Source organism: Microtus pennsylvanicus, chromosome 4 (genome assembly GCF_037038515.1).
Source record: "Microtus pennsylvanicus isolate mMicPen1 chromosome 4, mMicPen1.hap1, whole genome shotgun sequence".
Taxonomy (NCBI): Eukaryota; Metazoa; Chordata; class Mammalia; order Rodentia; family Cricetidae; genus Microtus; species Microtus pennsylvanicus.
Window position 1 is genome coordinate 46,549,659 of NC_134582.1, and position 14,757 is coordinate 46,564,415.

Genomic DNA, 14,757 nt, shown 5'->3' on the forward strand with positions numbered 1-14,757 from the left:
CCCCCAAGCTCCACATCCCCAAGCTCCCCTACACTCTCGCCTACCCCCGGGCTCAGTCCCATCATTGCCTATATTCTCACTATCTCTGTCCCAGCTGCTTTCCCCTCCATCTCCTGAGCAGGCTCTCACGTCCATGTGTCCTGCTCACTCCACGGCATCCTCAGACCTGTCCTCTCCCTCCAGACCCCTTCAGAAACCTCCACATCGCTGGATTAATGGCTGCTAGCACACTGCTATGTGCTGCTCCACACCCGTTGCCTTTTGCAGCTCTACAGGTTCTGGACAGCAAAACCTAGCTCTAGGAACCAATAGAGAAGGCCCCCGGCCCAACGCCCACGCCTCGGGTGGTGAGCCAGTTCCACTTAACACTATCCTTCCGATAGCCCTCATTCTGGCGCACTCCAAAGACTCAGCTCAAGTCTTTGCAGTAGAGCAATCTGCATCCCCACCAGTGGCAGAGAGCACTTCCTTCAGCTACAGGTGAAGCAACAAGAACCACAGGCCCACCGTCTCAAGATGGAGCAGATTGACAAGTGACATCCACCCTTTCCCTGGGTACATTGCCAACAAAGCCCTTGGGCAAAAGGCAATACATTGTATCCTTTCTTGGGGCTGGAAAAACAAATCTGGAGTCTTACGGGGCTGTAAGCACAGGAGCACACAGTTGCCAGACTCTGGAGGCATGACAGTTATGAAGTTGCGAAGTTAAGCAGAAAGCCTTCCAGAAGTAGAGGGATTTGCTGTGGGGGAGGGGAGCATTTTTTGCTGCAAGGAAGTGGTAAAATTCACCACCATCAAGGGGAGCAGTCCCGATGACACAGCAGGCTCCCCGTGCAAGGCTGAAGTTCAGAGTCAGTCTGGCTGAGGAACCGTGTCCCATGTCCCTTTCCAATTGCCTTATAAAGGAAGGGCTGGGCAAACTAAGAGATGGAATAGGTGCTGGAAACCCAAGAGAACAAGCAGCAAACAGAAACAGACACAAGGTGAGGACTAGCGAGATAGCGGCTCAGTGAACAAAGCAGTTGCCACGCAAGCATGAGGTGTGGAGTTCAAATCCCTAGAACCTGTAGCTGTCAGGTGGACACACATCCGCCTGTCCAGTGACCCGCTGCAATCCCAGCGATCAGAAGGCAGGGAGAGGGTGCTCCTGGAACAAGCTAGCATGCTAAATAGGTCGTGAGCCCTGAGTCCTTCTGAGGGACTCTACCTCAGATAACACGGTGGAGAGCAATTGAGGAAGACTCTGACATCAACCTCAGCCTCTACACAAGTGTTCCTACACATGCACACATACACACACACATACACACACATGCACACATACACACACATGCACACACATGCACACATACACACACATGCACACATACACACACATGCACACACATATACACATACACACACGTACACACACATATACACACATACACACACATACACATGCAAACAAATCACAAATACACTACAAAACCACACATACATGTAATTCAGATGAGTTAGTAAAAAGATGGGGAGTCTCACATAGAATTAAATTTATTTTAAAGCATAAATATGATGGAAATTCTAGAAATGTAAAATGTAACTGAATTAAAAACTTAATGAGGTTTTGGGGGGTATGTATACATGTGTGGTATGCATGCCTGAGGTGTATGTGCTTCAATTTGTGTAGATGCATGTGTGTTCACATGCACACAGAGGCCAGAGGTTGACATCAAGTGTCTTCCTTAGTTGCTTTCTACCTTGGATATTGAGGTGGGGGGGTCTCTCATTTGAACCAAGAGAGCATGCTGATATGGCCAGCCTAGATAGCCAGTCTGCTCCGGGGTTCCCCTTTGTCCTGCTTCCCACACACTGGAATTACAGGCAGATAACAGGCATTTACACAGATTCCCGGGGTCTAACCTGTGGTCCTTACCCTTCCTACCCATGTACAGCGGTCCCCCCAGTCCCTCAGTAAGTTCATTGGCTTCAGTGATGCGTTAGACATAGCAAAAGGGCAAGTATATTGGAATTCAACAGAAAATATCCCAACCAAGACAGAGGGAAAAAGAATAAAAACTGATTTTTCAAAAAGAGATGGGGACTGGAGAGATGGCTCAGAGGTTTAAAGAACTGGTTGCTCTTCCAGAGATCCTGAGTTCAATTCCCAACAACTGCATGGTGGCTCACAACCATCTGTAATGAGATCTGGTGCCCTCTTCTGGTGTGCAGGTGTACATGCAGGCAGAACACTGTATACATCTTAAAAAATAAATCTTAAAAATAATTATAAAATGGTAGGGCAGAGGAGGCACACGCCTTTAATCCCAGCACTCGGGAGGCAGAGGCAGGCGGATCTCTGTGTGTTCGAGGCCAGCCTGGTCTACAAGAGCTAGTTCCAAGACAGGCTCACCCTACAGAGCTACAGAGAAATCCTGTCTTGAAAAAGCAATATATTTAAAATGTTTTAGGTATAAGAGACATACAGGAGGATCCAACATTGTGGGCACAGCCCTTATCTCGGAGATGTTGCCCTTGCCTCCTCAGGCCTGACCTAACATCTTTCTGGATGACGCTGGGCTACATCCACCCATCGCACCCCTCCTCCTCCTAAGGCCCTCAACTGACCCTCCTTTACCATCAAAACAGGCCAGGTGTCTGAAGACCTCTGGCATCCGGCCGACAGGAAGTGCGCCACACAGGCAAGCCCTAAGAGCCACGACCACATGCCCACCTTCAAATCCCGAGCACCCATCACACTGGCTGGCATTCGTGCAGTTGTTGGACACCTGCTACCCATAGTTTCCCCTTCCCTACAGCTTCACCAGAGGGGTAAAAGTTGTGCAGCAAGTCATGGTAGACCTGGAATGACAATCCAGGTGTGCTGTTTTACCACCTGTGGCCACTGTCCCAGCCCAGCCCCACTGACCTGAGCGCTCTGTCCAACGTGAGGCCTGAGAAGTCGAAGAAACTGAGATATTCCCCAGCGACCAGCCTGCTGAACTCATTGCTGCCAAGAAAGCATCACGGATGTCAGTTAGAAGCAGGGCCCAAGTCCTAGGATGGCAGGTACTGACTGGGGAAGTGGGCCCCAGAGAACCCTTAACCGCCTCCCAGATCTCTTCAGATCCTGAGTTGCCTCCCCTCTGGTTGCTCAGCTCAGATAGATCAACCTTGATGTGGGAGTTCAGGAGATGATGTCTCAGCCAGCTCAGGTAAGAGCCTGCTCAGTGAAGGGAGTAGGGGTGAGGTGATGCCAAGTGTCCCCAGCACAGGAGATGATATGACGTCACATCAAGCCACTGGAGGGTCAACAAGAGGTGAGGCAGGGGCCAGACCTCAGGTCACAGGAAAGAGCAGGCCATGGCTACAGACTTTGAAGCTAACACCGTACCTATGAAGTGGAGACACAGGAAGAATGGGACCAGAAAGAAAGGTAGCCATGGTGAGAAAATTTAGGATGCTGAGGTCACCAGAAAGGAAAAGGAAATGACTGAGAAGGTGGAGATGTCAGAGCTCATGACAAGGACAGGGCTGGCTCAATCCCTGAGGGAGTAACCTTGCTAGAGAAAGTTTGGATTGTGAGATCTGAGCCCTTTGGAGAAGAAGTGCAGGGGATTCTGTGTAGCAGTGCTCACCTGTCACCTCAGGAGCTTGAGACCAACCTGCCTACATACCGAGACCATGTCTCAAAATAAATGAGTAAAACTTTTAAAGGTACAGATGGACTAGAGGTGAAGCTCAGAGTGTCTGCCTACCATGCACAGTGCCCTGGGTTCAATCCCCAGAAGTCAAGAGGACCAGGTGTTCAAGGTCATCTTGAGCTTGAGGTCAGTCTGGGTTGAAGCCATAGCTCAGTGGTTAAGAGTATTCACTGCTCTTGCAGAGGCCGTGAGTCTGGTTCCCAGCACCCACGGCAGGTGTCTCACAACTGCCTGCAATGCAGCCACAGCGGTTCTATCGCCCTCTTCTGGCTTCCTTGTGCATCCGCACACATGTAGCCTACAATCGCACAACACACACATCCATACATATGAATTTAAAATATTTTCTTTTAATGTGCAAGCCCAGGGCAGAGCTCTGAAAGCAGCCCCGTTAAGGGTCTAGACCAAGGAGAGAGCTGGTGAAGGGGACCGAGCAACACCAGAGGGCGGGGCTGTGCCCTCCTGGAGGCCTTGGAAGACCATGCTTCTTCATGAAGCCTGGAGAATTTGAAGAGATTTCTACATGGCTCTAATCAAGCCTGATGCTTTCCTTCCCATTGACAGGATCATGGGAACTAGAGGAATGTGTGAAATAACTCTATCCACATCCGAAATGTGGGAAATTCTTTGGGATGAATGGCCCTGTTCCTTCAGTACATGGCCCTTTGGAAGAGAGGGGCCTGGGAAGATGGCCTCAGCGTTAATGTGCTTGCCTTGCAAACCGGGTGCTGTGTAACAATCTTTGTACAGTTTAAATATGTGCTGCTCTCATTGTGAATTAGCTGATTGGCCCACAGTTAGGCGGAACTTTTGGGGCAGAGAGAATGCTGGGACGAAGAAGGGCGGAGTCTGAGGAGTCATGAGTCAGACTCAGAAGCAACATGGGAACTTCACAGGTGAGGTAAACGAGCCTTGGGGCAGCACACAGATTACTAGAAATGGGTTGATTTAAGTTGTAAGTGCTGGCTGAAGACAAGCTTAAGCCACCTACCGGGCATTTATAATTTATAATGAATAAGTCTCTGGATATTTGGGAGCAGCTGCCAAGACACAGACACCCTGCCTACAGCCGGGGACCTGAGTTTGGATCCAGAAACCAGCGTGGTGGCGTAGATGTGTAATCTCATCACTGAGGATGTGGAGACAAGAGGACCCCTGCAGTTTGCTGGCCGGGCAGCCTAGCCAGTCCATGAGCTCTAGATTCAGTGAGAGCCTGGCTCAGAACAGAGTGTGTCAAAGCAGTAGAGGAAGACACTCCAGACCAACCTCTGGCTTCCATATGTACATGCATGCAAACACACAGATGTACATGCATGCACCACACAGACAGAGACAGACAGACGGGGGAGACATGAGGAAGAGGAAGAAGAAATGAAAAAGAGAAAAGTGGCTGGTTGTGCATTAAAATGCCACTTGTGAAAAAGAGGACCAAGTGGAACCTGTGAGTCATACTCCAGCACACAATTTTTATCTATTCATATATTTTGGTGGTGGTATGGAGGATTGAACCCAGGGCCTCATGAACATAAGTCAAAGTGCTCTATGCTGAGCTACAGCCAAGTCCTATTTTTAGCTTATATATTTCTGATAGTGCCTCACTAAGTTTCCCAGAGTGTTCTTGAGCTCACTGTGTAGCCCAGGCAAGCCTTAAGCTTGTGACCCTCCTGCCTCAGGCTCCCAGGAGCTGGGATAACAAGCCTGCACCACCGCGCCTGACCAAGTCAATGTTTTTGAAACACTAAGAGAAAATAAATACACCAAATGTTGGAGATAATGAGGAATTTTTGTGAATTTTGTTAACTGTTATAATGGAATTATACTTTAAATTTTTTTTATCAGGCCCGGCGGTGGTGGCGCACACCTGTAATCCCAGCACTGGGGAGGCAGAGGCAGGCGGATCTCTGTGAGTTGGAGGCCAGCCAGGTCTACAAGAGCTAGTTCCAGGACAGGAACCAAAAGCTACAGAGAAACCCTGTCTTGAAAATCCAAAAAAGAAAAAAAAATTTTATCAGCTAGAGATACAGCCTAAGTACTTGTGAGTTGAATGATAAGTGTATGAATATACTTCCAACAAATGGGGGGGGGGGCTGTGCGATAGACAAGCAAAGAATAACAGAAGATCAAAGCTGAGAGCTGGGTGTGCTGGTACACACCCATGATCCCAGCATCTGGGAGGTTGAGGCAGAGGGACTTGGTGACGAGCCTGGGCTACACAGAGAGACTTCAGAACACTCTGAAGTCACATAGCGGGCATAGGAAAAGTTTGATGTGTTGCTTATCTGCTTTGTATATGTTCAAAATATTCATAATAAAAAACTTGAAATAGAAACAAGCAAGCAGTTGTGTTGATGTTGCTGATGAATGGGTAGCAGCCACCCGCTTCCAATACCCTAAGCCCTCGGTGCTTAGAAAGGGAGGTTTCTAAAACGGGCACAGAGTGGCAAGAACCCACCTGGATGAGGCTAAGAAACGAAGGGGGCAGAAGCTACCTAGGGTAAAAGACCCCAGAGTTGGAGATAAGAAGTTGGAAATTTCACACACACACACACACACACACACCGCTTTTTGAATGGGAAGGGCGAACAGCAGAAATTCCTGGAAGAGCCTGCAGAGAGCGCCATAGAAACACGGCAGGAACCCATCCTCTCAAAGCCTGCCAGAGGAGTACATGAGCTGTGATTTCAGGAAGGGCTCAAACCCACTGCCGAAGACACGGGGAAGCTTCAGAGGGTGCAAGAAAGCCTCCTAAGACTTTAGGCCTGATCTAAGCCTGAGCCAGGTCAGATTATCTTCCTTAGCCTTGTGAGTGGCACAGGCCAACTCCCCCACCCGCAAGCCTTGCTGGGGTGATGGAGTCCCTGTGGATAGAAAGGCCAAGACAAGGGCCATACTGTGTTCAAAGATACTCAGAATATGCCATCCACATCACACACACCGGGTCCCCAATCCTCCTCAGAACTTCTACCTACCTAGTGTCCTTTGCACCCAGTCTGACGGTTATGCCCTGTGCTTTTGGATGGCCAGTCCCTTCAGCTGGTCCCCATTAGACAGGCTGGCTTAATGAAGACAGGCATCATTTTTTACCTCCAGTTCCCAAGCATTTACCCCAGGTCCCTCCACCTGACCCCACTGGGTAGAGCTCCAGTCCTGTCAACTTATTCTGTCCTCTCTACTACCCTTCACGACACCATAACCACATCCCCCATCCCGCCCCAGCCCTGAGGGGCCGCCCTTCACCACCCCCTCCCTGACAGCAGCCCAGAAAGGAAACAGATTTAGGGCGAGGTCAAGAATGAGGACAGTGACAGGAGGAGGTACTTGAAGGCCTGGGGGGAGCTCCTGCACCAGCCACCCCTGAAGGAAGTCATCGGCACCCTTTTCTGGCTGGGAAGACAGTGGGTCTGCTTCGTCTGGGAAAGGAGCTGGGGAGACACACTCACTTCTTGCCCAGTTGCCGAGCCACATCACAGCGCTGGAAGCCCTCAAGGTGGTAGAGGCGGCGGGCTAGCCGGCGAGCGGCTTCGCTGACCCCCTGGCACCCATTGGTCAGTGGGTCTGTGCCACCAGGCTCCAGTCCCTCGGAGCTGCTCAGCTCTGAGTCCGAGTCTGACAGGCCATCCTTGAGGCTGGTGTCGCTGCAAATGGAAAGGAGGAGGATCAGAGGCTCTGTATGTGGCTAAGAGGGATCCCAGGCCTCTGAAAATCCACTGGAGGGGAGGGGAGCAAGCAGAGGAGGCAAAGAGGCTTCAGACTTCCAGAGTGGCTCAAGTGAAGTCAGAAGTGGCTGTGCCTTCAGCATAGCAATATGACCTACTCTGAGCTATTGGAACGGAAGAGCAGAGCGCACCCTCAAGACTGGACAGACTGTCTGCGCGCTGAGGACAGACAAGGTGACCTTGGGAGGGCTTGTGGATTGTAGACACTGTCATGCCCAGAATGCTTTGCTGCCTCTGAGTCTCAGTTCCTCTATCTGCTCGGTGGCTCCCCAGCACCCAACCCTCCTCACCTGGCAGAGTTCAGCAACTTGTCTGTGTCCTCGTCATCCTCATCGTCCCCTCCCGAGCCCCCAGGTCCATCTTCATGGAACCCATTGGGCACCGATGCGAGAGACAGGTGGCTCAGGACATTCTCTGAGCGGCTGCTAGAGATGGACCGCCGCAGGGGGCTACCCAGCTCCCCATCACCACCACCAGCTGCCCCCAGATCTCCCTCAGTGCCCAGCCCAGTCCCAGGCTCAGGGCTGTCTCGAGCCCGTTGCTGGATGAGAGGTGTGAGGGGGGCCTCGAAGCTGACACAGCTGTCGCTCTCATCAGTGAGACTGAGCACATCCAAAGAGTCCAGGCTGCTGTACTGGGTACCCCGCAACAGCTCTGACTCCAGAATCTTCTCAAAAGTCGCGCTGAAGCCATCCCGCACATCTGGCTCCCCGGAGCAGTCCAGCCTAGAAAAGGCAAGAGCAGAGTCACCATCCTACCTAGATGTACCCCATACTAAGGCTAGCTACCACACTCCCCATCTCTAGGAACTGACCACACACACATGCGCACTTGCGTGTGTGCAAAACCCATGCATATTCACACACTTCCTGTGCAAATGCCAATATATCTAGCTAGACACACATACATTCGTGCATGTGCGCGCACACACACACACACATGTACCCCCCATGCATACTCACACACCCAATGAAAAGGTTGGAGCTACACATATGTCCCCCTATACATATTTACACACCCCTGTGCACCTGCCATTCAGGCAGGCGGGCCTACAGCTACACTCTACAAGACTTGTGTATGTTCTTCCCAGAATTCCTGGCCTTTAGACATTGCCTGCCCATCCCCGCCTCCTTGTTCAGTGGTACCCAAAGGCCAGTTTCTCTACCTTCTACTAAGAAACAGATTGTCACTGCACTGGCTGGGATAGACACATGGTTCCTGGTACAACATATTCAAAGCGCCAGGAAAGTTCCCTGGGAGGGACGAGCAACAAGACCTGCACCCCTGGGGTCATCCTGAGGTAGGAGAAAGGCCCGGACAACCTGCCTTTCACATCTGGACGATTTGAGTGAACTTAAAACTCCACTATCAGCTGGGGAGGCAGAGTGCAGCCCCTCGCTCATTATGGTTTGTGGGGGCCAAGTGCTGGGGTGAGGGACAGAAAGCCTGCTTGCCTCTGAAATCCCCTGCAGGGCTCTGACTTCTCAAAACACTCAGAAGCTAAAAATGGGGCCAGGAAATCTCAGACTCCCAGAGAGACTAAGGGGCTAGCCCCAGGTCATATCACTAGGTTAGAAATGTGGGGGCCGTTCAGGGTACCCACTCACCCCAGCTGAGAATCTTCAGCTTCTGGACAGAGACTCCTGGAGAGATCCTCCTCCTCTGCTGGTTCACTAGCCCTCCAGGGCCTGGATTCCATGGAATCTTCCAGAATGTTCCCATCTTGTCCCAAGGCCAGGCCATTGGTGAAAGAGAGGCTAAGGCCAGGCAGGGCCACATCTGCATCTCCCATGGGCTCCATGGCGCCCTCTAAGGTGCCTGTCTTCTCACTGCCTGGACGACTGATGTGGCTGCCTGGGCCTTCCTGGGCTTCCATTCCATTCTGGACCCCAGGTTCCCCTTCAGGTTCCGGGCCCTGGTCCTGAATAGCACCTCCTTCCTCACGCAGTTCACATGGGAGCTTTTCTTCATCCATGACAGTCACGCTTCCACCTGATCCAGCCAGCCCTGGGGCTCCAAAAACCTTGACAGAAGATGGAGAGAGAAAGACAGAGTTAGCCAGACAGGGCAGAAGTCAGAGAATCTAAAGTCCTATTAAACCAGTGCTGGGGCAGCCTGTCAGAGGTGGGAGGATGGCCATAGTGATCTCCTTAGTAACTTTCAGTTGAGGAATGAGCTAGGATTACCCCCAGCTCTCCTCCTGCCCGTGGCTGGGACTTTGTACCCTAAATCCTGCCTTCTCTATTACTTCTTAGGGTCTCTGTTGTGTCCCTCAGAATCCACCAAAGTCCCTTGAGGAAGACCCAGGCAGTGAGGAACTGGGCAAGTGTCCCACAGCTCTTGAAGGTCCCTCTGTAATATTCCTAGTAAAGGAGACAAATCCCAGGCTGATCTTCGCCCGCCATGTGCCTCTCCACGTGTTCTCAGCCCCGGCTGCAGGGACAGAGTATCCTGCATTTATAACTAGTGGAGGAAATTGACCCAGGAGTTGCTTCTAAAGGGGGTACTAAGAGAGAAGTCCAGGAAATGTACGGAAGTGCAGCTGGATGCTGACAGGGAGCATTCCAGGGAGGCCAGAGGAAAGCCTGGAGACTGCCGTCAGCCACAGGGGGGCCCACCGGGAGCCGCTGTCCAGGGTGCTGGGCGGGTGCAGGGCTGCACCGAGGCCAAGCGCGAACATCTGGCAACGGCAGAAGAAAGGAAGAAGGGGTCCGGGGCTCCCTTCTTCGTGAGGGCCCCCACAGGAGTTTGTCAAGTCTTAAGGAAGAACTCAAGGAAGACCTCCGAGAAGCACCCTAGGGAAAGCAAAGCAGGAAGAGCCACACTCTGCTCTGCCCACCCTCCAGAGGCTTCCAGCCCAATGTCATCCTAGCTAGGAAGGCAGAAGCCATGTGCAATGGGCTGTGGCCTCACTCGCCCATTCTCTCCCCTCTACCTCTGCCCCCTGTAGTCTAGGCTACCCTCCCAAGTGACCTCCCCCAGAAGCTCCAGCCAGTCCCGCCCCAGCACCCTGGAAAGCCGCGGAGGAGGTGTCGGGACCTTTCCTGTTTCTGGTTTGAGTTACTTCCCTGCTCCACTTGGGAGCCTTGATGACCTTCAAGAGCCTGCTTTCTTCTGGAGAGGTCCATCTGGGCTCGGGAGAGGCTGGAGGAGGAGAGGTAGGGGCTGGAGGAGAGGGGGGGTGGCTGGAGGAGGAGAGGGAGGAGCTGGAGGGGAGTGGGAGGGGCCAGCTTTCTGGGCCGCAGCAGAAGGAGCTGCAGAGGGGAGATAAGAGCATGAACCCTGGTGTCTGCCTGATCCTGCGTCTCACCTGGGGACTCAGCCTGCCAGGCCTGCCTCAGGTCACTGGGTCAGGCCTGCAGGAAACAGAGGTCAATTCCAGGAGGACTTTGCACTTATGTGAGCCCACAGAGGAAAATGAGTTCCGAGCTCTGGGGATTGGGCCTTTGAGGGGAACTCAGCTACTATAAGCCAGTTAAGATTAACCCTGGGTTTTCAAACACTGCGTAGAATATGACTGGAAAGAGAGGGATCTGTGGCCTCCGCCCAGCCCATTGTTACTATCTAAAGTTTGGATATTTTTTGGTTTTTCTGATACAGGGCCTCTCTACATAGACTACCTAGAGTTCTAAATTCAGATTTACACACCCATACACATGTACAAACATACACACACAAATACACACATATATACAAACACACACACATACACACACAAGCATACACACAAACACGCACACATATACACACATAAACACACATACACACACACACGCACACAAAGCCCACAGATTTAAAACACCTTCAAACCAAGCTCTAAGCTATCTGGCCCCGATGCTGGGACACCAGGGACCCTCAGGGCTCAGTGCTGAGTAAGGGAGTTCTAGTCTGTCCTACATCCCTGCTGCCGCTGTTGCTATTTCTACTGGTTCCCTCCAGTGGCTCACCCAGAGGAGGGCAGGAGGTCACCTCTTCAACTGAGACTCCAAGGGGAACTTAGAAGGGAAGAGAGGGAGTGAGGCAGTTGCCTGCTGCCTGGGTTCCAGTCCCCCACTACCTCACCAACCCAGGGCAGCAGGGCATTGAGCCCCCTATTCTGCCAGATGTCTCAAACTCCTGCACCCAGGCACAGAGGTGGAGCCCAGCAGGGCAGGGAGCCCCTCTGGCTAGGGTTCTGTCTGATCTTCCTGAAGCCACTTGAGGGTGTAAGTGGCTCCACCTGATGTTCAAGCCACAGAAGACCAAAGCTAGGAGTATGGACAAATCAAGGACTTCTTGGGTAACCTTACTAGCAACTGCTTCAAGTTATCCCAGACCTACTGCCTTGCCATGTCCCCTTGAAGCTTCGAGTAGGATGGAGTTTCTGCCAGCACTGGGCACTGGCCCGTGCCCTCAGTTCCAGGGCTGAACAGACAAGGGGCGGCATTGAGCTCTACTCTAGGCAAGGGGCCCAGAATGCTTGCCTGGGCTGGGGGCCAGGAGAGCCCAGAGTAGTTGAGTCTTGGGAGGGATACACAGAGGGGATGTTTCAAGGCAAAAGGTGTGAAACAATGTTCCAGGTCCTCATTCTGAACCATGATGTGACCAGGGACTCACTCTCGCCTGTGGGAAGCCAGAGCGGAGAGGTCACACTAAGGTCATGCGTGCTAAGTGGGGGCTAGTCACAGAACAGCAAAGTCCCCAGGGCTAGCAGCAGCTGAGCTCAGCTCTCCAGCACAGGAGAGGCTTGAGATCGGGGGCAGGCTCCCTCTGCAGATAGAAAGATGAGGTGTGCAGGCTGAACCCTCCCATGAAATCAAGGACCCAGAACCTCAGCCAAGAGAGTCAGCCCAAAGCAGTGGCTCCTCCTGCCTCCAGCCCTGCTGGCATGAGCAGAGAGGAGGAGCTGGGCCACTGAGCATCTGTCTCAGGGAGACGCCTGCAAATGACAAGCTGGCAGCACTCAAGACCCGCTGTGGCCTGCCCTCAGCCTGATCCAAGCCCCTTTCCAGGAGTCTTTCACTACCCACAGTCCTTGTGATGACCTTGGGCTCAGTGGCCTTTCAGCACCAGTGAAGATGGAGACCATCATGATAGTAGAAGCCGGCTGGGCCAGGAGTGACTGGAGAGCCACACACTTTCCGGATGTCAACTGCTCCTCAGATAACTCTGTCCCCTTCCCCATTTCCCTGATGGCAGCTGGAGGATGCTGCAAAAATAAATAACACCGCATGCCTCCCTCCTTCCTAACCCTCCAGCAAATCCTATCTCCCTTAAATGAAAACCCGGTCTCCAGGCGTGGCCTAAAAAGACCCTGCCTGAGCTCACTCTGCTGCCTCCTCCCCAGCCACACTGGCCTCTTTCTGCTCCCCAAGCTCATTCCCACCTCAGGGCCTTTGCACCAGCTGTACCCTTGGCCTAGAATGTCGCTCCCCTGGATCATTCGGTGACTATCTTTCCTGCCATTCAAGGATCACTCCAAAGCTCCTCCACCTACCTGCCCTGTCTGACTACCCAGTCACACTTCACTGAGCTTTGGAGTGTCAAGGAAAATAGAAACTCCTCTTTTCTGATTAATTAAGTTTCTGGTGTGTGTGGGGGGTGTGTGTGTGCGCGTGTGCATGCACATATATATGCAGGTTCACATGTGTGTGTGTGCATATGTGTGTACGCATGTGTATGTGGAAGCCAGAGGTCAGCATGAGTGTCTTCAATTGTTCTCCATCTTATTTTGAGGCAGAGTCTCTCACTGAACCTAGACTAGCTGACCAGTGAGCCCCAGGGATCTTCCTGTCTCAGCCTCCCCAGCAGGGACTACTGGAACACACCACTACACCTAGCTTTTGGGGGAGGATTAGGTTTGGTGGTAGTGCTGTTTGGTTTTAGTTTGGGTTTGTCAAGACAGGGTTTCTCTGCATAGTCCTGACTGTCCTGGAACTCTCTCTGTAGACCAGGCTGGCCTCAAACTCAGAGATCCACCTGCCTCTGCCTCCCAAGTGCTGGGATTAAAGATGTGTATCATGACCGCCAGGATACACCCAGCTTTTTATATCAATGCTGGAGATCCAAGCTAGGGTCCTCAGTCTTGCTCATCAATCACTTGACTGAGAGCCATCTCTGCAACTTCCCCAAAGCCCCTGTATGTTTATTTCCTGGCCACCTCCCTGACACTAGGCTGTGAGTCTACTCAGGGCAGGGACCTGTCATGGGCTCAGTAGTCCAGAGCCCGGGCCATGCCCAGCACATACGGTGCTTTATAAATATTTTTGGCTGAGTAATTTGGATTATTATCCTCTCCCTTTTGGCAGAGCCTAGCAACACTGAGGAACACGCTCGGAGCAAGGCTGCTACAGGGTTAGGCAATTCTATAGTCCTCCCCATGCTGGGGCACAAGCCAGAGGCTGTGGGAAGCACCAGGACAGTGTAGAGGTGTTTCCGGCAGGCAGGTTCCAGGCTGGCTTGCTCTGTGAAACCGCTGTATGCTTAGCTGTGCATAGCAGGCATTTGTGAGTTCGTACACGTGTGCATACATACTCAGACCCACACATAGAGGGAAGGAGACAGTTCCTCTGGATGTCAAGGTAGAATGAGAAGCCTTCAAACCTAAGGACAAAGTCAAGGACAGCTAGACGTACATTACTGGACACCCAGGGTAGAAATCCTTCCACCTGTGGAGTCTGGAGACAGGAAAGGGACAACCCAGAACTAAGGATGGGGTGATAATGGGGAGGAGAGGCACCTTTGCTAACCATAGCTGCGCACAGTGACAGCAGATGGCTTGGTGGAGGAAGAATAGGCCACCTGGTGGAAATGGGGCATAAAGCAGAGCCATGACAGGTGCCAGGAGGCTGAGAACTACCCAGGACAGGCAGAATCTAAGTCTCTGGGGTGTTGAGCCCAGGCCAGGAATGCAGAAAGGTCTGAGGACGTTTTGTAGAGGTGTTGAGGCCACAGCTGTCCCAAGGATGAGAAGCTCTCTGGATTTGCCTCCAGTGTGCCGGGGAGCTCTGGTAGAGGAACCGCTGGCTTCCCTCTCCATCGGATTCCGAACACTCCCAAGCTGAGGACCTTGCTCAGCATCTGATGGGGTTGGAAGCCCGCCCCAGATGGAATCTCACCTGTGCAAAGTACTCAGCGTCTGTCTGGGATGTGGTGGATGCTCCATGGGCACCGTCCATCAGCTGTGGTACTTATACAACAGTGTGTTTGGGGAGGGTCACAGACCCCTGAAGCCCACACACAGCCCACCCAGAGTTCCCCCTCACAGGTGCCTACTGCCCATACTGTCAGGGGCATGGTGGATTCTTGTGGAGTTCTGGAAGTGCTGGGTCCAGGCAAGCTTCAACTCCAACTTGTCCAGACCCCAAGAACCTTCCACC

The 14,757-nt window shown here is 52.3% G+C and overlaps 1 protein-coding gene across 3 annotated transcripts in view; it reads right to left on the reverse strand.

The window, feature by feature from the left end:
- Positions 1-14,757, reverse strand: part of Psd2 (pleckstrin and Sec7 domain containing 2) — a 106,840-nt gene that overhangs the window by 28,308 nt on the left and 63,775 nt on the right. For all 3 annotated transcript variants that reach the window (XM_075968930.1, XM_075968929.1, XM_075968931.1), the window contains exons 2-5: positions 9,007-9,422; positions 7,690-8,124; positions 7,124-7,318; positions 2,909-2,989 (exon numbers count right to left, since the gene is read on the reverse strand). In XM_075968930.1, coding sequence (XP_075825045.1) covers positions 2,909-2,989; positions 7,124-7,318; positions 7,690-8,124; positions 9,007-9,374 — 1,079 coding nt within the window. In that variant the 5' untranslated portion in view covers positions 9,375-9,422. The remainder of the gene's footprint in view (positions 1-2,908; positions 2,990-7,123; positions 7,319-7,689; positions 8,125-9,006; positions 9,423-14,757) is intronic.